Below are 25302 nucleotides of genomic sequence, written 5' to 3'. Positions count from 1 at the left end.
CTGCTCTTTTTCCGAGATTGGCTTTAACACTGCTAGGTTCCAGCTTATGGTGCTCTAGTAAATACAAACCAGCTACCCAGTTAGACAGATCTTTTGGACCACCAGGTAAATTCTCTAATAATATATAAAAGCATTGCCACATATGATAATGTTATGGCAGAAATGTCTAGATTAGTTCTGGACAAATACCTTTTAGGTTTTGGTCCCAGTCCAGTCCTACATGCTACTCACCCTGTACCCTTGCGATATCATAATCAACCATGTATCTTGAATCAAATAAAGACTCTAATTTGTCATTAATATCAACTGAAGGCAATAGCAATGGGAATACCAAATCTGGCTTCCATGCCATAGACAGAAATTTGAATTATCCTTAGTCAGATACAATTTAGAGGTCTTGGCAACAAAAGCAACATTGTTAAAGGATATTCCATTTGGACAAAAGTGGAAAATTGCCCATCACATAGCTGGCAAAAAAAAAATGTTTGCCTTGGCTATGATCGGCAAGGAAGAAATGATTTAAAATCTAAATGGAATTTTCCAAAAACAGTATCTAACTTTCATTGCATTTCTGGGCGCCAGTCCACAAACGAAAATACATCATGGAATTCAGGAGGATACCACAATAAAATGGATAAAAGCTAAAAAAAGGATTTCAATTATAAGGAACGTCTAGCCAAATGGGACCGTTTACAATTTTACTGTGTTTCCAGAGTCCATGAAAGAATCAGGATATCTGCTTAATCTGTTGCGGAAACAATAGCTGTTTGCTGTGAGTGTCTCAAGAAGTACAAGCAACATGGCAGGAGTTCCTGATCTTCCCACCCAAGTACATTTGGCTCAATTACAGTTGATGGTTTCCAGAAATGAGTTGTATACTAGGCGACTGTTTCATTTGTATGTTACCCTTTATAACTTTTTCACAGCTTTTAATAATTGCAAGGAGTCAAAAAACATACATTATTAGGGGAATAGCAGGAAAAAAATTTAATTAACAACTGTCTATTCACTAAAGGGAGAGCCGACAGGAGAGTTGCTGTTTCAATTTCCTCACATCACTATGAAGGGCCAACACTGAGATGTTTCTCCAAAAAGAAGGGCTGAGCTGACCCTGTATAATGTATAATTCAATGGGTAAGGAGACTAAATCTCACTGACTTATCTATGTGAACTATCCATTATACAGAGCCAACCAGCTCTCCTTCAAGTTGTTAACTCTTCTTTTCCTGAACAGATCCCTTTGAACAGAAAGGAGTCAGAGAAAGAGAGGACACGATGAACACCATTCATCTATAGTGTATTCTTAAAGTATGAAGTTTAAGAGTAACATGTTTGAAGACATTGCTATTAGTTTGATCCTTCTGCACTGTTTTTGTTGTATGCTAAATTAATATATTATGAATTGATATAGATGCTTCATATTTTTGTTAAAACAAGCGTCAGCACGGCGCTTGTTATTTGTCTTAAAAATTCTTGCCATTTGTGGGATAATACCCCTTAATGGTAAATTATGCAGAATACATCTGATGAATGAGCCAGATAAATAACTTACTTCTTGGTGATTCAGCCACATTGAATACCATGAAATCAAATTTCTCATTGGATGGATAAGCACCTTTTACTGTATTTATTGGCTATTTTAAGCCACAGAATGGCAATGAGTCAGACATTAAGAGAACTGTAAATATATCCAGATGATTACAGTAGTCATATTTAATTTATCAAAATATTACCGCACCTGTTAATTGTAGCTTAGCCTAAAACATATTGATTTATGTTCCATTGTGAATCAACAATATAAGGTCATTGCTTGATTAGCTTTAATTATACAGTTGCTAAACACACCTAATGTGAATTTCACAAAATTGTTTAGTTGTTATATCAACAGAATGTTAATCTCCCTTGAAAACTAGTATTTATTAGCATATATTAATATTTTAAATAAAGGATACTCAATGTTTTATATATTTTTTTTCCAAAATGAATGTCTTCAAAACTTTTAAGTTAAGTCTGCCTATTATAGGTGTTAATGTGGTAAGATTGTTTTGGGAAATAGGTAACAGATAAGATTTGCATTTAAAATGAACACTTTATACTTTACTGTTAACAGTACAAGGTAGGAATGTAAAGAGGGAATAGTAGCAGAAAGACAATTACTCTGTATGACCTTGTAGATGGCTGATAAAAAATCACATTCAATTTAAATGAACCAAGTAACATATATGTATATATATATACATGTATATATATATATATATATATATATATATATAAATATCTATATATAGATATATCTATATCTATGTACAGATATATCTATATCTAGATATATCTATATCTATATATTGGAATAAAGCTATTAATATTTTTACAGGTACTGTTTTACCTAAGCTACTAAATATTACCCTTATATAAATAAATTAAGCATTGAGATTAATGCAACTAATAATGTTGAATGCCTGAAGTGTATTGAGTGATTTAAACGTTGCCCTTAACCCCTTCAGGACCGGCGTTTGCGTACTGCGTCTTCCCTTGAAGACCGCAGTTTTTTTTTAAATATTTTAATTCCGTGCTCGTGATTCGCTTCAAAGCGATCACGTGCACGGAATTGAGGGGGAGTGGCTGCTACGGATCGCTGGGGGCACCCAGCGGTCAGTAGCAGCCACCCTTCATGATCCCAGCGTTCATAGCGACGCTGGATTGCGCATCATCGATGACGTACCTGGTACGTCCCGGTCTGGCGGTAACCTATGACCCGGAAGCACCAGGTACGTCCCGGTCTTGAAGGGGTTAAATATTATGCAAACAAAGGTTTATCTGACTCCTGTAGTCATGTGACAGAAAGAAACATTTTTTTAGGGAACCAGGGATTATATGATGCATGGCAGTGACAATAAACTGTGGGTCCTGGGCACAAATAAAAGCAGTGCTTCATTCTTTGGTATTTATCTGAGAATCCCTAACTCTGGTAGTTCCGGAAGATGAGCTATAGATCTGGGTTTTTAGGGGCCGTGCACACAAAAGGACCTTGTCTCTAGTTTGTGTTAGACTTGGGAAAATGTATATTTATTTCATTATTAACGCAACATTATAACACTGTACCTTATTGGCATACCATGGACTGTTGATGGCCCCTAAGAAGCTGCTCATATTATGTACACTTTTAAATGATTGTTTGATCACAGCTATTATATGTGCTCTTGGACTTTCCAGCACAACAATGACCAAAGCACAAGGCCAAGTAGACCCTCCAATGGCTCCAGCAGAAAAGGGTGAAGGAAAACATGAACTGTGCTTTACATCAGGTCACCACTACATCAATGAGTTTAGGATACAAAACTAAAGCCCAAATTGCATAGGGGTTTTAATGGCTTAGTATTTACCAATGATTATTCACAATTGTACAATTGCCTGGTTAAACAGATACTTACTTACTCTATTTAACAAATGGTAGGTAGGGCCATTGCCTGGAGAACTCATCTAGATATTTACAGGTAAGATGCTCAAGGTGAATTAGTAAACTGGATATTTAAACAATGCAAACTAGAAGCAGTAGTCATTGCTCAATGAAAGACAACATAATTATTAAAAGGAGAAACCATAATACATGAATGTTGTAGCATATTTCATGTTTAGTACAACAAGCTAAAACACATCTTTCATTGGAACTATTGTTTATAGTTCCACCATAACTTAACTCCTAGAGCACCCTTTTCTTTGAACTTTGGGCACAAATTGGCTCTGGCAAAGACTTCTGTTTCCAAGCTTTTGTAGGGGGTAAGATTAAAGGGTCGCAAGTGCTACAGTTGCAAGTTCTACCTTTTGCGATAACAACAGAGACCCCTGAAGTGCCATTTACAATTATAAACGATAAGTAAAACAATATAGAAATCAGTCCACTTGTTTGAAGAACTTCAAATAATGCAAATAATGTCTAAGGTACATAATGCCTAATGTACTTCATTTTGTATGTTCAAATCAGTTTGGTAATAAAGGATTCCGTTTTTTGGATGATTATTATTATGCAGTACTTACGCTTTGGATTTGTAGGGTTTAGAAGTACCATTACCTAAAATTATGTTGCTAACAGCCTGTTCTGGTGTCTTTAAACTGCCAATGCCGATATAGTTATGTAAATTAATCTTTAGATTTTAAAGTGGCAACTTATGCTACTAACACTAAAAATATTTACTTAGACTTGAGAGAAGCAATACAAATTATGAGTCTTCCCATAGTGGAACAACGCTAAACGTGAGTAATTGAAACGTGTCTTTCTCATTGAGTCAGCAACAGATTGATTTTGTAAAGTATTTATTTAAGTTAACTTGGGCAAACCAATAAAAAACTGTAATGCCTCACCAATCAGTCACAGCTCTTAAGACTAGCTCTTGTGACAGACACAGTATAGCTAACTATAATTTGTCAATGACTATATTTCTGACTAATAACATTTTTGTTTCCAGGATTCTGGAATACCAGGTTTAACAGTTTATGATTTTTCACTTCAGAGTTTATTGGTAAAACAATTAAAGGAAATTTAATATGAGTCTCGTGAGATATTAGAATGTAGCTTACAAGTTTTAAGAAACTCAGCATTCTCTAGAGAGATATACAGTATATTGTAGACTTGGGCACCGGCGGAGTCTTCGTGTTGTACTTCGTGTTCATCTTCGGGAAAAAAAGTCATTGTGTTCTACCAATATTTGCGCGTTAGTTTCGGGTTCAAATATTCGTATACCTTTTTCTCATTGTTTTCTGCCGGTTTTTTAGCAGCTGCACTTCATTGGTTGATGCCAGACAAGGCCCCTACTGGTGACCAATAGAGTCACTTTTATGGACCTTTAAATCATAGCGCATTCCTACGGATTCCTGTATTAAACCCTGCTAAACTACAGAAGACTTAAGATATGCTAGAGGCAGTGACTTGTATGGGGGAAGGGACTAGCAAGATTAGGTAGGAGATATTTATGAATGTTGTCTTAATTAATAGGCTAGCCTAATATATATATATGCAAATACATATACGAAGAAATTAAGATTCTTTGTGTTGTGCGTCTTTGTCTTCGTGAATGTTTACCCGCCGCCATATTCATTTGTTCGTTAAACAACAAAAATGCAACATTCATGTTCATTGTTATGTTCTCCCCAATAAGAATGCACAAGTCTAATATATTTTTACATTGTAAAGCTGAAAAAATACTTTGATAAAGATAAACCCAGTCCGTTCTTAAAATGTGGTCACCATCATCATGTGCAGTGCATTCCAGAGTGCTACTGGCCTTGCAAAGAATGACAATCTCTCTTGAGAAAACCGGCTCCTCCATTTGTACTTGTAATTGGCCTCTTTTCCTGAAGAACCGTTTGAAAAATACTGTGCTGTTTAACAACGTGCATTTTTACAAACATACCCAACTGGCCATGTAGAAGAAACATATGCCCATCAATGTGAGCAAGAAATATTAATGCAATTAAATATGTGTCACTAACATTTAAATGTTTTATCAAATGTTCTAGTTAGTCTGTCTTATTTCTGTTATAAATAGGACCCACAGACCCATCTACCTTTTTATGGCCTCTTTGTCCTTATGCTCCATAAATCCCAAAGACTGTTGGTATGACTGAAATGTAAGTACAGAGCCCGTTGATAGTGTAGCGGCTCGTCTGTGAGTAATAGCTGTGCAGCTAAGTGAGACCTCCCTGACCCATCAGCTGATACACAGCTCCATTACTGGGAGTCCTGTTAATCAGTCTTTAACACGATTTCATACTATGGGTTATCCTATTTTCCCTACATGTTTTCCAGTGGGCTAAAAATTAGATTATATTTTCCAAGAATTTCCTGTTATATTCATATGATCCAGACCCACTATCAGATTTGATGCCTACTTATGCAGAGCCGATGTTCTTATTGTTGCATATTTTATTATTTTTCCTGCCCTATCTCCATGTGTTATTGCAAATACCCTCTTCACAACTTGAATAGATAATGCTTTACTTTGTTGAATATTTAGAAATAGAAAGTATTTTGGGGGTCTTTTTTTGGTCAAACGACTTGTAAAAGATTTGGGGTGTAGGGGGACTAAACACTCTCTAAAAATTACCTAGCTATTTTCATTCACTCATCATAACCAAAAATATTCCTGCTTGGATATTAGTATATCTTTAGACTCTTTCTTACAAGTGAATCCAAGTTAATGAACAAATGAAAAAAAATACAAAAACTAATATTATACATGCAATACAATAAAAAGTAAATGGTAAGCTCCCTGAGGCTCATAATGTCATGGCTTTATTAGGTTACTAGGATAAGATGTTTTACGCAAACACTTGGTTATCTTGCTTTTGTAATTCCGATACGAGGTCTGCCTTATGGTAATCAGAGAGAATTACCTGATTATTTTTTCCTATGACTGCCGCTTCTTTCGTATTTTTATTTTGTTTTCCATAGGTGTCATATTTGTAATCTCAGCAGGTTACTTAGCTTTGGTTACTAAATAGGTTTTTGTTACTTGGAGCAGAAAATTAGCAACTTCTGCGAAAAACATATGGCTTGTGTAAGGATGTTTTGTACCATTTGTGGCTAATTATTTATACTGATTAATATCTTGTGTGTCATCTACGTTATTACATCGCATGCTGCATCATATGTGCTACATTCAGGTACCAGATTCCTAACAGAGGATTATGGGTAGGTGAAAGCACAAAAAATAATAAAGTTACCAGTTATAGAACTTTTTGTTATAAATATTCCATACATATTCCTACTAAGCAAAGAAAAAAAACAAAGGATATAAGAGTATGGTGGGAGTTCTTGCTTAACATCTTATATAAGAATCAGTAGGAAGGAATTTCATCAAATGTATCAAAGGAGAAAAATAAAAAAACAGTTACTTTTCTTAGATAACCATTCATCAGCATTCTACATTGATCTTGTACTACTTTAGCAGTAACGAAAAATGGATATAGCCATATTAGAACAAAATATTCTTTAGTTAAAGTCTATAGCTTTTATCGGGCTAACATGGAAAAAAGTAAAGTAACATAAGCCTTTCGGGACCTCAGAGGTCTTTGCTTCAGATTAAATCAGATTGGAGGTACCAATAACGATACTGGACTTAAGAAGAAAAATCCAAAAAACAAGTATTAAAGTTTGTCCGTGAGACACTCTTATTGTTGTTGTCACAGTCTCCTGCCACTAAATCTGCTTCCTAGAGACAGAAACGCAATGAGTCAGAGGACGGATGCAATAACTTGTAGTGACAGCTTCCACAGCGGGGTCTCATCATTCTTTTTGACAATGTGCAAAGTGACACTTATTAAAGGATGGATGCTATTGAACTGACCCATCTGAAAAGATCCAACATGCTATTAGACAATAAAAGACAATATATGTTGTCACAATACATCTAGCAGATGATAGAAAGACAATTTACATCTGGCTGTTAACAGAGACACGTCAAAGCAGTGACACTTTAAATTAATACGGAAACCCAAATTAAAGTGGAAGTGAAAGTTAATAAAAAGAATAACAGTGCTTTGTAGACTAAAACATACAGAGGGTTTAACTCATACCTACAAACTCTCTGTTTTTTATGAGAATTTGGCAAATTAATATGGTCATTTTCATTATATGTGGTCAGTTCTTCAGTAGGTACATTTATAATGTATAATATATAATGAGGTTTATGTAGTTATGGAAGTAACAGTAGCAAAAAAATTCTGTATGGTTTTGATCATCGAGACTAAAGAGAGTTAGCACATATGAATTATTTACATGTCAATCTAGACACAAAGACAAGCAATGAACTGATGAGTTGGTAATGGACAATGGAAAACAATATACAGTTTCTTAGTCTGGTGGTTAGAAAGAGAGAGATGTGCTATTAACTGTTACTGACATCATGTTAGGAAGGAAAATATTAAGCAGAAAACGGATCTTACTTTTTGGTGAACAGGTCCCACAGTCTAATAGTCTAGTCCAGTCTGTAAGATAATCAATACATTGAATTCATTCCTTTGCTGAGCCATTATATTTATTCAATCATAAAAACATTATTCATAAGGTAAAGGCTGGATAGGAGAACTGTTCTGTACTAACAAGAAAGTACAAGGAGGTAAAAGTACAAAAATAGTAGATAAGTAGATCCATGAATGGCTCCTTTGATATATATCTTTAAAAAGTCTTCATATGTCATTAAAGTAAATAGAATATGGCAGTGTTGTTTGGAAGCAGACAAACTGCACATGAGTCTCTCCTACACCACTATCCTGAATGCCAACACTGGGAAGGCCCTCAATTTACAAGATTCAGTGATGCATATGATTAACCTTTTTGATGTATGTTTTGACTATTTTTACTAATTAATAAGGTCATAGGTCTACCAGGACTGTTTGGTCTAAACAATTCAGTTACTCTCGGAATCATGTGCTCCATTCATCAAAGTTTCTTCAGGACAAAGTTAGTCACTTTCTCATTTTACCATTATACTAAGTTGGTCTGGTTAAGCGCTTCAGTTATTTATTACAAATTTGGAAAAAATGTCTCAGCAATAGTCGCTTAATGTCTAACTAGACCATGGAGAAGAGGAAGATCCTTTATAACACTGAGAATCCCAATGACACAAGTGTGGATGTGCTGTTTAAGCAGCAAGACGTCATGAGAATTAGATGTGATGCTACAAAGAGGTCTGATGGCTACTTACTAACAAAGTTGTCTACATTCAGATGATTAGACATGAAGAAGCGAGCAGAAAGGTTTGAAAGCTTACTTTATCTTTTAATATTCCGCCCCCCCTCAAACGAGCATACTTAAGAATGCTTTTTAACCATTCTAATACATAATTGGAGCACATTTTTTTATCTAATTCACACCTTTATTTCATAATCGGGTCTGTGAACCGAACATTTACAACATTAAACATGTAAATGAGACTAATTTGATTTTAGGTGCACACCTTTAGCAATGAAGCAATGTGAAGAGGGATTTTACATTTGTGGATTTAGCCAAAAAGAAAAAAAAGAAATGCTGTTGAAATTATTTAAGTTAAAATAGCTAGACATCATGTCCAGTGATAATGCAGTCATAAAGAACACATTTTTGTTTGTCTGTTTTGAGTTGACATCTTTCAAGCCATCATACCCACAATAGGGTCACATCAACAAGGTGACCCTAAATCTCCTGTAATACCTTCGTTTTCTATAAATGGACAGGAAAGTCATGAATTAATCTCTGAGATTAAAGTCAATTCAAGGAAGAAATTCAAAGATGTGGATTTATCAAATGCCATCATCTTTTGCATGCGTTGCTCCAATGATGTATTAAAATATTAATCAAATAATCTTATTGAACTGACATTTTATTCTCGTAATATTTAACTCATTTTGAAAGCTGTTGCAACACAACATTGATTGACAGGGTTGAATATAAAACAACCCACCTTTACCCAGTGATCAGATTTTCACTTCCACCAGTGGGCTTTTTAGATTTCCTAAGCATATATTCATCCTCAAGCCAAGGCTTTCAGAGTGAACAAACACATTTAAATTCATCTTCAAAAAATGCCTAAAATAAAAATTTCATATTCTCTGACCTTGAAAAAATGATAGGAACTGAAGAAAAAAAAAATCAACACTTGCTCTTGTCAATCGTTGATGTATAAAGATTCATGGCAGGTTATTATAAAATATACCCAGGTACTTCTGCTAGAACAAATGCGAGAAGTGGTTTTAGCATTGATACAATTTGTAGAGAAGTGTTTGGTTCTTTTGGGTCACAGATCTACAAACAAAGTTTCATTGCCGAGGGGAATTGTCATAAAAAATCTCCCTTGGTTTATTGAGACAGATGAATGAAGAAAATGCTGCTTATCAGAGAATCGATGGTGCATTCAAGTGACACTAAGTGTTTCTGGTCAGTGTGATATTTCCTTGCAGCTGAATAGCGGCTGAAGCTTTAACAATTCAAGGTGCATATTCAGTGTCGCCACACATGTATATGCGCATAGTTTTGAGTTTGTCTATCTGTCTACATATCTCACTATATATGAAGTAGTCCTTCACAAATGACCTCTTAAAGGTACCGTTGCACCAACTTTAATGAATTTAATGCATATCTAGCAGATGGTTACGTGCTAATGGTGAGTCGAGGCTTGGGGGTTTTCCATTTCTTGCATGTTCTTCTCTAGTGTATAACCCTAAAAATATTTCTGCCCATCTGGAAGTAGCTACAGTAGGTTTTACTGTTATGTTCAAGATAATAACAATACACACTGATAGACAGGCCGGAATTTGAGGGGCAAACCCATAAACAAACAAAGTATGAGATACACTCCTCACTATCATCACTCAAAGGAAAACACACTAATAAATAAAAATAGAGACCATTGTATTTGCATTCTCTAGTTTATTAATGTAAGGGAACAAAAATGAATATATCTGCCTAGCTGCCTAGTGTGTTTGTTACTGATGGTGGGTGTATAACAAAATTAGAGAAATTAAAAAGGAAAGTCTGGGTTCAATTCCTCCATGAGGAGCCCATACAAAAGAGAGATGCCATCGGTGTGCATAACACTTCAAGAGTCAAGAGGTCTTTGGACAGCAAATACTGCAGTCTCTCATTCATTAGTATCTTTCTCTTTGAATAATAGTAGTATTTTAAAGACAAATTGCAATAAATTTGAAATGGCACATAAATGAATTCGAGTATGCACATAAGTGATGGGGCTGGGGGGCTGGATTAAATGCTAGAGAAAAAATAAATAACTGAATAATAATTGTTGCATAAATTGGAGGGAAAATAAATATATAGGCCTATAGATATATAGGCCCTATATTATAAGCAGCAATAAAACGTATGACTGCCCTTATCTTATTTTCATGTTTGTAATCTATCTGAGATTTGCTAATCAATGGGACCTGCCATTTAATCCAGTCCAGTGACTTTGTGAAATTATGGTTGTTGTCTTGGCAACATGATGTTGGACAGTTTAACCCTGTTGTTCCAAGACCTCGTTCACAGTGTTTTCTTTGCTCAAATGACTTAATGAAAAGAAGAAAAATGTAGTGATTTTGTTGGTTTCCTCCACAAACGTTGCTGAAGGTGAACAAATATTTAGAACACAAATGCAAGCATTTTATATCGATACACCCTTATAGAGGTGACATTATTTCAAAATGCACTCGTTTTAAGTCTGAAATCAGGGAAACCGAATGACAAGGAATTGACATGGGATATGTGCCTCATATTTAGAAGGAGGGAATGACAATTCTATTTAATGGAATGTATGTATGTTTCGAATGTAATATAACAATATTCAACCACCTGATGTATTTTACATTGGAGAGTATGTGAATTAACAGTTTGGTTTCTAAAATTGGGCTTATTCATTCCATTCCATTAATAATAACATGTTCGCATAGTTAAACCTTTGAAATACAATGGACTACAAATATTGCAAAAATGATGTAAGATTTTTTGGATTTGATACGAAGTTCTTACTACCTGCAAGGGCCAGCCTTAACCATATAGGCAACCTAGGCAGCTTCTGAGCTGGCAGGTTCTTTACTACCTTACCAGTAGGTTTGCCTAGGGTGCTATAAGAAGCTAAAAAACCTTAGGACTGGCCCAGCTGACTGTAACATGGGACATTGCTTTACACATATAGATTTTTCATGCAAAAGAGAACGTTTTTTTTTTAAATCAAAGCACATCTCTTGCTGTACACCCAGTCTTGGCGCTGGGTACCAAATAAGAGCCAGGCTTATTTCTTTACACTTAATTTTCAGTGACCCATGGTACAGCCTTCATTTGTCAGTGGTGCAGCTATAGGAGTAATAAAGCAATGGTCCTTGTTATGTATCTATGATGTGTGCGGACGAGAAGGAAGAAACAGAGGAAAGTCTTTAAATTGTTGTTCCTAAAAGCAATTGCCCTGTTGTTCCTAAAAGCAATTGGGTTGTTAACCTAGTGGAGCCATGCTAAAAATGAGACCTGGTCCTTTAACCTGCAGGATACTACAATTGAAAAGGTGCAGTAATTGCAGTTATAGATGTACCAGAACAACGCAAAATGCAAATTACTTGTAATTCAACAGGTTAGTAAAAATATAACATTGAATCCATTGTTATTGAATTAATGCTTAGGCTACAAATGAAGGGATACAATACACATTTGTGATGATTCAGGAAGCATTTGGACATGTGAAACTAGTTGTGTGGTTTTATAAACTTTTAAGACACAAGAGGTGATCGTGCTACCAACAGAGATTTTGTTAAGATGATCAAACTTAAAAAAATCTCTGTTGGGAGCACAATCACCTTACGTTACAGGAAAAACATGCAGTTTACGTGAATTGATGTGCCTGCCATCCTGGAGGAATTCAGCAACACCCAAAAAATTTGCAGGGGCACCATGTGATCCCTCTCCAGTTTGATCACATCTGCCGTATTAGAAGGGAGGATTGCTTAGCCAAGATGGCGGCACCCCCTTCTGCCGGCCAGAACTAACGAAAGTAAAAAAGGTTCCTAGAGGTTCTGTCCAGACCCTCCTGCTGTCAGCAATACAGGGCAATGGAGCCCTGTAAATATAAAATACTAAAAATATAAAATATGATGTCACCATGGTATCATAAGAAGAACCATCCAGTTAAACATTTTCGAATACTTAAAAATAATAACAAATAAAAAAATACACCTGGTATCTAAAGAAAGACATGAGGGAGAAGAAAGTTACAGCTGAACACAAAAACCCCAGCAATGTCACGAAGGGTACAACATTTCAAAAACAGTCCAATCACAAAAGTGTTAAATGGATGTTTACTTTTTATTTGAATTGCCCTTCTGTGTCCCATTTCGTTTTGGCTATCCATGGACTTGCTTGATATCTGCACACCAAAGGGTTTTATTCAATCATCTAAGGAACCTGAGCGAAGCAAGATCTACTCCAATAACTCTCAGCCCATAGAAACAGGGGATAGTATTGGTCTGGATTACAGGAGCTTTTTTTTAAGTTTTATCTTTTGTAACAGTATTACATAATGTATAATGCTTTCATCCTGAGATATCATGTTTGAAGATCTATATCCCATTAGTGGAAATTATCTTTTATGTATCATTTGTATTTGCTTTTTTTACATTTGTGATAAAACAAAGGTGTATATATATATATATATATATATATATATATTCTTAAAATTGCTTATATTAGACTGTTTTCTTTGTATATAGTAAACCACTTGTAACAAATTGTTCAAAATCCATTAGTCAGCCTAGGTGTTTTAGAATGATATATACATATAAACCACATTAAAAATGATACTTGTCATTGATATATCTTATGGTAGCAGCACACCCTATCTCGATTGAAACATTTATTTTAATAGCTAGCATCATTTTCTACCTTGATAGAGCTCTGTGCTTCCTTGCACTTTCCTTAAAATGTCTTTAGAACCCCTCTGACAGCTAATCTGGTATAAACCCGCTAATGGATTCTGAAGATTGAGCAGTTCTTTTAATACTTTCAACACCAAACTGACAGAATTTTTTTTTATTATTTACTGTTGAAGAGAAGTGCAAAGTTGGTCATAAAATACTTAACCCCTTAATGACAAAGCCCGTACATGTACGGGCTCAAAATGCATTGTTGTTTACAGACCGCCCATTGTCCTTAAGGGGTTAAAGTATGTGGGCGTTGTTAGTGGTGTATTTTGGCTGAATGCTGCCCTACGACTGATCAAGGGCAGATCTCCAGATGCCACCAGCAAAGGCAGTAAGGTGTTAATTTGCAAGCACACGTGGTTTGTCTTCTCCCAAACAGGGCATATCTATATCGGTGTATCCATATGTCAAAGCAGGCAACATTACCAAACAAACATTCTTTCAACTAGCATCACATACTATATGCTATAAAGTGGCACATAATACATTTTTGGATTTCTGGCCCTAGGGCAACGTCTTCTTTTTTTAGCCTATCTATTGTTTCAATTATCTGTCTATAGCTAAGATAGGAAAAAAATTAACCATATCAACAGAATATACAAATGAGCACTTTTATGAGCACAGCCTTTTGCTAAGACAGCAGATGTAATATGTGCAGCTGACTGAAAAGTATAAACCACAGGAGCAGAGCTCTGGGAGGAAGAAATCAAACACAAATATATAGTAAAGCTACATAGAAAGACCAAAATTGCTGCTGGGCAAAATAATGAGAAATGCATTGAAGTCTGAAGCACATCAATGGTAGCAAAACATGAATGCACCTGTTCACATTATAGAAGAGAAAATAATCAATTTATAAATGGAATGAAAACTTACAGATGAACAAAAGATGTGCAGGTTTTGAAAGTAAAACAATACACGAGGAAATAGTGTAATGTAACAAAAGAATCCAAACTACGAAGAACAGGCTTATTAAAGATGCAGTGCTGTGAAAAAGTATATGCCCCTTCCCGATTTCTTCTGTTTTTGTGTATTTGTTTTTCAGATCATCCAATAAATTTTAATATAAGACAAAGACAACGTGAGTAAACACAAAATGCAGTTTATAAATGATTTTAATTTATTTAAGGTAAAGAATTAATCAAAACCTATATTACCCATGTGAAAAAGTAATTGCTCCCCTAACCTTAAAAACTGGTTGTGCCACGCTTGACGGCAACAACTGCAATCAGACGTTTGCCAAAACTGGCAATGAGTCTTTTACATCACTGTGGAGGAATTTTGGCCCACTGGCTTTAGGTCATCAACTGATGGGCAGGCGTTCTCCTTCAGGATCTTCTCGAAGAGAGCACAAATCATGGTTCCATCAATTATGGCAAATTTTCCAGGTCCTGAAGCAACAAAACTGCCACCACTGTGTTTGACTGTTGGTATGATGTTCCTATTGTGCAATGCTGTCCTTATGCCACATGTAACAGGACCCATGTCTTCAAAAAGTTCCACTTTTGACTCATCAGTCCACAGAATATTATTTCAAAAGTCTTGCGGGTGATCAAGAATTTTTTTTGGCAAATGTTAGACAAGCTTTTGTGTTCTTTCTTGGTCATCAGTGGTTCGCCTTGCAATTTTGCCATTTTTGCACAGCCAGTTTCTAATTGTGGAATTGTGAACTCAGAGGCAAGAGAAGCCTGCAGTTCTTTACATGCTAGTCTGGGTTCTTTGGTGACCTCCTGGATGAGTCGTTGATAGATATTATCTGCTTGAAATCAATATTAAGTTATTAAGTTAAGTTGTTTTTAAGTTGTTTCTGCTTGAAATCAATATTAAGTTATAACAATATTATAGTAAGGTTTATATATATATATACATACATATTTATTAATATGTTATATACATTTATATAACCTTTTTCTATGTCTCTCTCATATATCAATACATATTAGATAACGTATGTGGACTTCCATTACACAACTCCTTTTATAACTGCAAAAGGAGCCACAGAATTTTCCATTCACACAATCAATTTTTTTTACAATTTTCAGAAACAGTAATTCTGACTAAAAACTTCAAGCAGTAGGTATTTGCTCTAATTGTGTGTTGTTAATATTTATTTTTAGAATAACAGCCAGTATTTCACCTGATGAATATTATTAAAAAAATGCTAAACAGGACTTGATGGTATCAGGCACTCAATTCAGCAGGGGAACAAACATTCCTTTAATATCCCCCCCCAATATTTTTTCTAAAAACTGAAGGTCCAAGACATAACGGTGGGCTTCCTTCTGCATAGGCACCAGATATTTCCCCCATTAAGCAGGAGTGGAAAGGGGCAACCAACATGGTCGGCCACTCCATCCAGAGAACAATATTTGCAAATCCAATATTTCACATACAGTATTTTGTCTAGAATAGATCTGAAAAGTTCCTGATAAAGGAATAATCAGAAAATGTATGCTGTGTTGAAAAATTGAACAATATATCAAACTCTAAAGACAGAGAGATCCATATACAACTATTTTCATTGTCCCTATTAAAATTTAAAACGTAAATGTAGCGAAAACAAACAAATAACAAGGTAAATCTTCCCAGTAAAGATAAAACATTGAAATATATATTAGCCTGAAACCTGTGAATATTATTTCCAGTGATGAATGCCAGTGAAATACAAGTCAGTTAAAGTTATTTCATTTTATACACTTACACTTGTATCTAAAGTCTACTATTTTTTGCAATATTCTCATTATTTTTGGATCTTGGAACACAGTAATATTGCTTGAAGCAAAGTATATAAGAAATCGTAATTGTTACTTCACTCTGTCCTCTGACATTTGGTATGAGATAAAAGAAAAAAAAAAAGCCATCTAGAAAATCTACATGAATACGACCAAAGCAGGCTCTAAACAAATGACAGAATATTTAGAAAGCACAGAAAAACATTCAATAAGAGCCTTTCACCCTGGAGCTTCTGCAAAGCCAGAAGAAGATTAATCGCAGCAACCTTAATATGAGGATATGAAACAGCATACCTTATAAGACTTGAAAACGATGCTTCACTGTGCAAGAGCAAAAAGCCATCTAAGAACATACAATGGGAAACACAATTTGCCAATTTTCTGTGCTTCTTAATAACACCGGTAGACCAAGGTTTCATGTAAGATTTTATTATTATTATTATTATTATTTGCATTACAAATTTTAAGGCACAGTTTTACAATACATGTATGGGTTTTGTGAACGTTTGCTCAATACTCCTGTTCCATATATATATATATATATATATATATATATATTAATTCATTAGAAAAATGTAAAGTATCTTATATTGTTTACAAATTGTAAACAATTGTACTCGAGTTATGTAAGAACACACGTCAGAGCTTTAAGAGGTGATCGCTTCCCTTATGCTTCTGCAGTTTTATTATTATTTATTGTCTTATATAGAGCCATCATATTCTGTGGCGCTGTATAATGGGTAGACAGGCTATAACAAGTAGTCTAGAACATAACAATTTGAAAGAAACACCGGGTGAGGAGGGCTTTTTAGGAGCCCAAAAAAAACATCAGATTATGTTTGTGTGTTTATTTTTTTTAAATAAATAACGTAATTCATATTCAAAACCGCGGTACAAGGGTCTTGTATTGAGGGTCATAGGTAACAGGCAACCTTAACAGCTGACTATATGTTAGCATCATCTACAAAATATGAATGTAAATGGGAGACAGTGGGTGGTCACAACATTTCATTGCATTGGATCTGGCTGCTGTTCGCTACAGTTCTGGTACAGTCTAATGAATACCTGCTTCATTATTCCAAGTGGGGCTCAATACAATAATAATGTTTCTAACTGAACGGAAGTGTCACTGGAAGCACACTTTGTACAGTTGAAGACAGTATATTTAATAAGGTTGGGCTAGGGTGAGTTTTCCTTAGCATATTGTGGCCTAAGTTATCTACATCTTGCTTAAATGTTTGTACCCATTGCAATTATTACGTGAAGAGTTGATTCAGCTGCTAATTTCTGCTTAATAATGTCTAGGTAAAGTACGCGCAGGATCGAGTCTAGATCAAAGACGACCTTAAAATGAAGGCCTCTTTCCACCGCACAGGCTACAAAGAAATGGGGACACATTATGTGTAGGTCTAAAGGGAGGGGGCTTAGAGAGCGTGCAAAGATGACATAATGAGATATATGATATAATGTAAACAACATAACTACATAATACACACAGTTCATGTCACTTTTATTCATTCAAAACACGCATAACACTATTCTAATGCATGTTTATGTATTCATTGTACTTAAAGCGTAATGTCCTACCTAGATAATTGGCACCTCTCTTATATCTACAGAAGATTGCCTTTAACTCTGCTATACGTGCATGCCCCAGCGCCTTAAGTAGTCTTTTGTAACTATAATTTTAGGCAGAATTTTAACAAAACCACTCATTTCTGCCATTTCTGTAACACATTCCTGAAACAACTGTTGTTATTCTTTTGATTCCATATAGCATGTAAAAAGTGCTACATAGACTAAAGGAAAAAAAATCCTCATGATACTGAACAATGAACCCATCTGCCCTTCTTTCTGCAAATTGATGACAACTGTCTTGTCCAGATGTTTCTGAAACACATTCCAAGCTTACACAGACTATTCAAAGAATAAACCTTTCTACTCAGCAATGTATCCAGAAATGCTTGGCACAAAGAACAATATTGGTCTGCTTATGAAATAGGACAGCATAATAACAGGTTCACTGACGCTATGGACGCCAATCCAGGTCAACTCTTGTCTTCAGAAAATTTTACTCCAGCTTTCGGAGATTTAGCATTTTCATTGAAACCATTTGTTTCTCGGAATGCATAAAAAGAATATTTGAGCAACTGAGTTTTAGATGACAGGGAAGTACTGTATGTATACTACATACTAAATATGTATTTTATGTTAAACTGACTTGTGAAATGTATTTAAAGTTCCCGAATTGCACAACTGATATTATTTTCCTCATACCATGTTTTCTATTTATTGGCAGCTTACATTATCAAATTGTATGCCGGATGGAATTTACGTTAGGTGCCATGTGCATACGACATTTTGGTAGAATGTGACTGAGCAATGTCATCATTATAGCAGGAATTTGGTATTCCAAAGGTTCTGCCAGTAGAAACATTAAAAACACCGGTGAAAGCAGCTTATAAAATACCATGCAGAAACCCATGTCGGAACAGAAAATACATATTGCTATTGGAAATATTAAAGGAAAAACATATCTTATGGACTTTTGCATTACCATTCTCCCCGTCAGATTTTCTTTCGTGGTCAGTGTCCGTCAGGGATAATGCAGAATTGGCTCGACTTGACATGCAGGAGCTGTGTTCGGATTTCATTTCCCTCATCCACATCCTCAGGGCACGATCTGGCGAAGGAGCGCCTTCTGTCTCTGTATCCACATCAGAACCTATTTCAATTGGGTAGCCATGCTCAGAAACACTGTGTAGGTTGGTCTGATAGCCAGAACATAGTATGTGTGGAGCTTCACAGAATTCCATCTCTGAAAGAAATAAGGACCATGATTCTGTCAAAAGTAGAACACAATTGTTAGATTATAACATACTGTTACTTTAAGCTGGTGCTACAAATCCTGTCCTTGAAGAACATATTGTAAAAAATCTGTATAAATAATGTATTTCTACGAATGTATCTCTGTCTTACAAAAACATTATGTAATCAATATATTTTTAAAACAATGTACAAAGTTGACAAAAATATCAAAGTTGATTTTTTGACTATTATTCATTAATATGTCTTGAAAAAAGGTGTTGATATACTGATTATGTTCGTGACATTTTCATGTAGTCATTGGATTTAAGTGTGCTGCATATACTGTTTCCATCAATTAAACACAATGGGAAGTAATTTTAGCAAATACAAAGATAAGTAAGGCATTTTTTAATCTGTATTTTTAAACAAATTGTAATTTTCATAATTTAACTGTTCTGTACAACGTGAAATTCACCAGATGAACGACATGGTTGTCTAATAAATTTATAAAAAATGTACTACATGATTACATCATTTTGGTCCTTGAGGGCCACAAACAGCTTTTTAGAATTTTAAAAAGCAAATGACTTAATTGGTTACATGTTAGAGAAATCCTAACAACCTGGGAAAATTGTGGCCCTTGGTCACATGTCCTGGATTACACAGGTGAGTCCTGTTGTCAGGGACCTGTTATGTTCAAGCGACAGGGGGAGCTGCAGAATGACAATTGCGTGAGTAACCTTTTTAGTTCTGGAGTGCAAAATAATCCAAAAGTCCTGTTTTCCAGTGTCCCTTCGAGGAGCTCCACTATTCCACTTTAGAGGGTAGTTGGATTATGGGTCAGTTGGAAAGATTTGAGGATTAGAGGGTCTCCCCTGACTGACCGAGCTGGCAGTGAAATAAATAGACACCAGTATTGTTATTATTAATATTTATACATTTTTCTTATTATTTTCTTATAGTTTATTGAGAATAAGCAGGGTCACGATGGGTAAACAGCATGGCTCTTATAATGAAAGGTTTTAATTAGTACAGTTTGCATGACATTATGCCCCCAATGAAGCCACATTCTGCCCCATGAGAAAATGTGGTCACTCCAGCATTAACGCATAGACATATAATAAGTACTCATGTACCCATGTTTTAAGTGCAACAATCCATGTGATATAATTTGTTGCTGCTACCAAGCAGGCAGCTGAAGAGTTAAGTCCATTTTCATGCCTGTTGTACTTTGTATGCATCGTACTCGCTTTTTATTAAGAGCTATAGCTTCACTTTCATACTCTTTCTGCAGCGGTCACAGTATTTTCCTGCTAATGGCATCTCAGTATCTCAGCAATCTTCCAAATAGCTACATTATGAACAGAATCTGACTTCATAAAAGTGATTTTGTGCTTCTAACTTGTTCTTAATAAAAAGTAGATGCAGATTTGTGTTAATCACAATGCAATCAAAGTATTGGTATACAGCTCTAGGGTATGTCTGATGATTGTGAAAATAACTAGTAGAGTCATTTGCTTCATTCGAAGTTATTTGTTTTGTTTTAGCTTGTACTTCTGTAAGTTTCCCTAGCGAACGTAGCATTGCTAAAACAGTATATGTATCACTTTCCATGTAATACACACAAATCAGAAATGGTTCATAATATAAACACCCATATTTTGCCTGCCTAACCCAGGCCATTCCTTAAAAAGATGGGTATGTTTGTGTGTTTGTCTGGGTAGGTTAGAGTGTGTGTCTGGGTATGTTAGTGTTTGTGTCTGGATATGTTAGTGTGTGTGTATGTGTATGTGTGTGTTAGGGGGTATATTAGTGTGTATATCTGGTTATGTTAGTGTGTATCCAGGCATGTTAGCATGTGTGTGTGTATATGTCAGTGTATGAACATATGCCTTTGTCCGTTTCTATACGTCTGAGTGTGTGTGTCTGGGTATGTTAGTGTGTGTATGGGTATATTAATAATACTGTATGGGTGTGTATAAGTGTGTATATATGTGTGGGAATGTTAGTGTGTGGGTATGTTAGTAAGTGTGTCTGGGTATGTGTGTCTGGGTGTGTTAGTGAAATTGTGTATGTCTGGATATATAAATATGTGTGTGTGTGGTGGGTATGTTAGTGTGTATGTCTGGTTGTGTTAGTGTGTGTGTGTCTGGGTATGTTTATGTTAATGTCTATGTGCTAGTGTGTATGCATTTGTGTTAGCATTGAGTGTATCTGTGTGTTAGTGTGAGAGGCTGGGTGTGTGTTATTGTTGACTATATAGTTGTGTCCATGTCTGTATATTTGTGGGATCCACTCATGTCTTAATCTTAGCATTCTCACGTTCATATTTCTCATATATGCTCATGTTTATTTCTTGTAACGTCTACAATTGATGTTCCACTCTTAAGTTCTATAGCTTGGAATGAATATTTAGGAAGATGTCATCGTCCGTTCAGCCGATCTAGTCTCCCCATTTTTTATGCAGCATATGTACAATCCTTGTGAAATTACTGAAATAAATATGAACACCCAAAAATTCCTTGTTATGTGGCTGTAGTATAGGCAAAAAGGGTATATTAAGAAGAAGGTCCTACTATTTGTATGATGTGAGTGAGGACACAATCCCAATGATATAGGAGAAAAGCCATGTTAGCCAGCATGGTTCCACTTGAGGACAATTCTTGATGTAATGTTAAAGAAAGCTCAATCACTAAAAGAAAGAAAGACATTGGCGATAAACTAGCTGGAGCCCACAAGGCTTGTCCATCTTTATCAGGGTTCTACTAATTTAAGGATATTGACCTTCCGGCATTTCTGTTGTTACATGTATAGATACTTAAGTTAGAATACGCTACATATGCCATTATATTTATAATTATCAAGATATGAAAACAACCTCATCCTTCATTACAGCCTTTTTAAAATCCCTTTAATTCATCCCGTCATTCATCTTAGATTATCTCCTTAATTTTTTTCATCCACGCCTCCTTTCTTTCATTTTTAATGTTTTTCCATTCCTCTTTTCATCATTTGCACCCTTTACGGATTGATTGTTTGTTTCTTTCATTATTTTAATGATCCTTTTTATTATGTGAGTTCCTTCCTCTTTCTTCAGTGTTCACACTCTATTATGATTTTTTACAGCAATTACAATACAATGGTATTGGTGTAGACCACACACAGATGTATACTCATTATAAGCACTTATGTATTGATTATACATCACCGTTATACTTTTATGATAATATTAATCAAGTCTAGCACCTGTAACAACTTGTTGTGGGATTTTCTAAAATCTTTAAGGCAATGCGCCAGGAACACAGTTAAGGTTCTACTTGTCATCCTGCAGGATTTCCTAATTCCTAATCTCTGATTCTTGAATATTCCGTGTTTCCTATAACATTCACAGCTTCTATACCACAATTCTACATATGCCATGTGCCGACAGCCTATAGACTCCTATGCTTTAAGGATCCTAAACAGAGGTTTAGCTGAGTCTCACCCGATATCATCATAAAGCTATTTAATCTATATACATGGGTTTTAGATGTCTTGGTTGGCTCCATTAATTGAAATACAGATTTTTGGTTTTGATAGTAGCTTTTTTTGCTTTTTATAAATGTATTTAAACTTTCTTTTAAAGGTTAACTTTAAGACAATCCGTCGATTCTAGTCACACAGGAAGGCTGGTAACATTAATTCCAACAACATAGCCCATAGTATATTTTGAAGACAATGGGGTTGATTTAATAACCTGACTACAGTGTTTTTTGCAACAATGGTGCTAAAAATGCAGTAAACAATTCAATGGCCTGACTGCATGCAAATGCTACATTCAAACCAATGAAAACCCTGCCCCAATAATTGATATCTCCTTAGTCATTATCGAGATATCTGTCAAGGCTGAGTTGGGATCGGAGCGCAGCGCAGAGAGACACCGGGTGCAAGGGAGTGAAGTAAAGGGTAATCCAACACACAAAGTCCAGAATATAGCCAAGGGTCAAAAGTCCGTGTGATCAAATCAGAAGGTTCGCAGTACAACAAGGGTAATCCAAAAACAAAGTCCAGAAATCCAGCCGAGGTCAAAAGTCCGTAATAATCCAAAAACAGCAACAGGGTATAGGAATTCGGTAGGGAACTTGAACAACCAAGTACTGAAGGTACAGGGTTGCAGGTTTAAATAGCCCGCCTAATTGTTGCTCCTCCTCTAACCCCTCCTCTCTCTGTGGCTGTCAATTAGTCCCTAATCCCTCCCCTCTGCGGTTAGACCGCAGGACACGCCTCCCCTGGCTGTCAGTAGCGGTCTGGGACCGCAGGACACGCCCCCCCTGGCTGCCAGCAGCGGTCTGGGACCGCAGGACCCGCCCCCCTGCCATACTCGTAGTCCTGGCGTGCGGCTGCCGCCGCAACGGAGACCGGGGACGCGGCCCGCGGCACGGAGATGCCGTTCCGTGCGGCCGAGGATGAAGCTGCCCGGCGGGGACTCCGCCGGGTGAGGACCTCCGTCGCCGACGGGTTGGGACCCGACGGACACATGGCCGAGGACGCGGGCGCCCGGCGGTGTCGCCGCCGGGTGAGAGCCCCCGCCGACGACCGGTAGGGTCCTGACAGGATCCCCCCCGGAGACGCCACCTCAGGGGGCGAGTGGGTGCAGGTTTGGAAGGATGTGCCAGATGGAAAGCACGGATCTTCACGGGAGCATGGAAGTTGGAGGCAGGTTCCCACGTACGTTCTTCTTGGCCGTAGCCTTTCCAATGAACCAGGTATTCTATACGTCCATACCGATGACGGGAATCCAAGATACCGTCCACTTCGTACTCGTCCGCACCCGACACCGAGACCGGGGGAGGTGGAGGAGCTTGTGGTTTTCTTTGGTGCGTATCGGGGAACCATTTCTTGAGGAGGGATACATGAAACGTGGGGTGTACGCGCCATGTGGTAGGGAGATCAAGGCGAACGGCCGAGGGACCATAGAGGGCGGTAATGGTGAAAGGCCCTAGGTATTTGGGACTCAGTTTCTTTGATGGTCCCGGTAATTTGATGTGGGCAGAGGATAGCCACACCTTGTCTCCGACTTGATAAAGGGGTGCTGCTTGTCTTCGTTTATCAGCATGCCTTTTCTGATCAAGTTGTGCCTTGTGCAAGTGGGTCTGTAGGGTCTGAAACCCCTGTTGTAGGAGTTGGAGTCGGTCAACAGCTGGGGGAACCGTGGCCGTAGGAGGTATGTCCACATGGAACTGCGGGTCGTACCCGTAATTAGCCCGAAAGGGCGTCATCCGAATCGAACTCTGTACCTGGTTGTTGTATACGAATTCAGCCACTGGTAACAGAGGGCACCAGTCGTCTTGGAGGTGTGACACATAGCAACGAAGGTACTGTTCTAGGATCTGGTTTATTCTTTCAGTTTGCCCATTGGTCTGGGGGTGATATGCAGATGAAAGAAGTCTCTTGAGACGTAACCCTTTACAGAATGCAGCCCAAAACCGAGATGTGAACTGCACCCCTCTGTCGGATAGCACCGTCTTAGGGATGCCGTGGAGACGAAAAACGTGACGGATAAACAGGTCAGCGGTTTGTGCGGCAGTTGGCAATCGGTGCACAGGAATGAAGTGTGCCATTTTTGTAAGCCTATCGACCACTACCATAATGGTATTATGTTGTTGGGATACCGGTAGGTCCACTATGAAATCCACCGCCACTTCTTCCCATGGTTGTTTAGGTATGGGTAGTGGTTGCAAGAGACCAGTAGCCTTATCTGGGTGTTGTTTAGTTCGGGCACATGTATCGCACGATTTGATGTATGTCATGATGTCCCGTTTCATCGCAGGCCACCAAAAGGACCTCTTGGCCAATTCATAGGTTTTCCGAACACCACCATGTCCGGCTAGAGGATGATCTTGTACGGCGTTGAGGATGTCGGGTTTGACTTGATCTGGCACGTAAAGCTGGCTGCCTCTGTATAGGAGACCATCTTCAGAGTGGAGAGGGACGTCACACACAGGGGATGGTTGAGTGGTACCGTGGGTTCGGAGCTTCTGGAGTAGAGACGTCCGGAAAGCAAGAAAGACGCCAGCAGGGAGGATGGTGTTCTCGGCCTCTGTGGTCTTTTCTTGTTCGTCATGTAACCGGGATAAAGCGTCCGCTTTTCCATTGCGGGCGCCTGGTCTGTATGTTATGTGTAGGGGAAATCTAGTGAAAAACAGAGCCCAACGAGCCTGTCTAGGACAGAGTCTGCGTGCCGTCTGGAGGTATTCGAGGTTCCTGTGATCCGTAAACACTGTGACAGGATGTTGAGCGCCTTCCAACAGGTGGCGCCATTCCTCCAAAGCCATCTTGATGGCCAGTA

General features: G+C 37.2%; 1 protein-coding gene across 5 annotated transcripts in view; it reads right to left on the bottom strand.

Annotated features, from left to right (window-relative positions):
* LOC149298130 (teneurin-1-like) overlaps positions 1-25302 on the bottom strand; it is a 203459-nt gene that overhangs the window by 157898 nt on the left and 20259 nt on the right. For 3 of the 5 annotated variants that reach the window (XM_089487772.1, XM_089487774.1, XM_089487773.1), the window contains exons 2-3: positions 18700-18984; positions 11789-11800 (exon numbers count right to left, since the gene is read on the bottom strand). In XM_089487772.1, coding sequence (XP_089343898.1) covers positions 11789-11800; positions 18700-18984 — 297 coding nt within the window. The remainder of the gene's footprint in view (positions 1-11788; positions 11801-18699; positions 18985-25302) is intronic. The other 2 variants (XM_089487775.1, XM_089487776.1) reach the window with 1 other exon arrangement.

This window comes from Sceloporus occidentalis, unplaced genomic scaffold (genome assembly GCF_023333645.1).
Source record: "Sceloporus occidentalis isolate IW3139 unplaced genomic scaffold, rSceOcc1.0.p SCAF_34, whole genome shotgun sequence".
NCBI lineage: Eukaryota > Metazoa > Chordata > Lepidosauria > Squamata > Phrynosomatidae > Sceloporus > Sceloporus occidentalis.
Note: the sequence above shows the minus strand (reverse complement) of the source record. Positions and strands in the feature narration are given on the sequence as shown.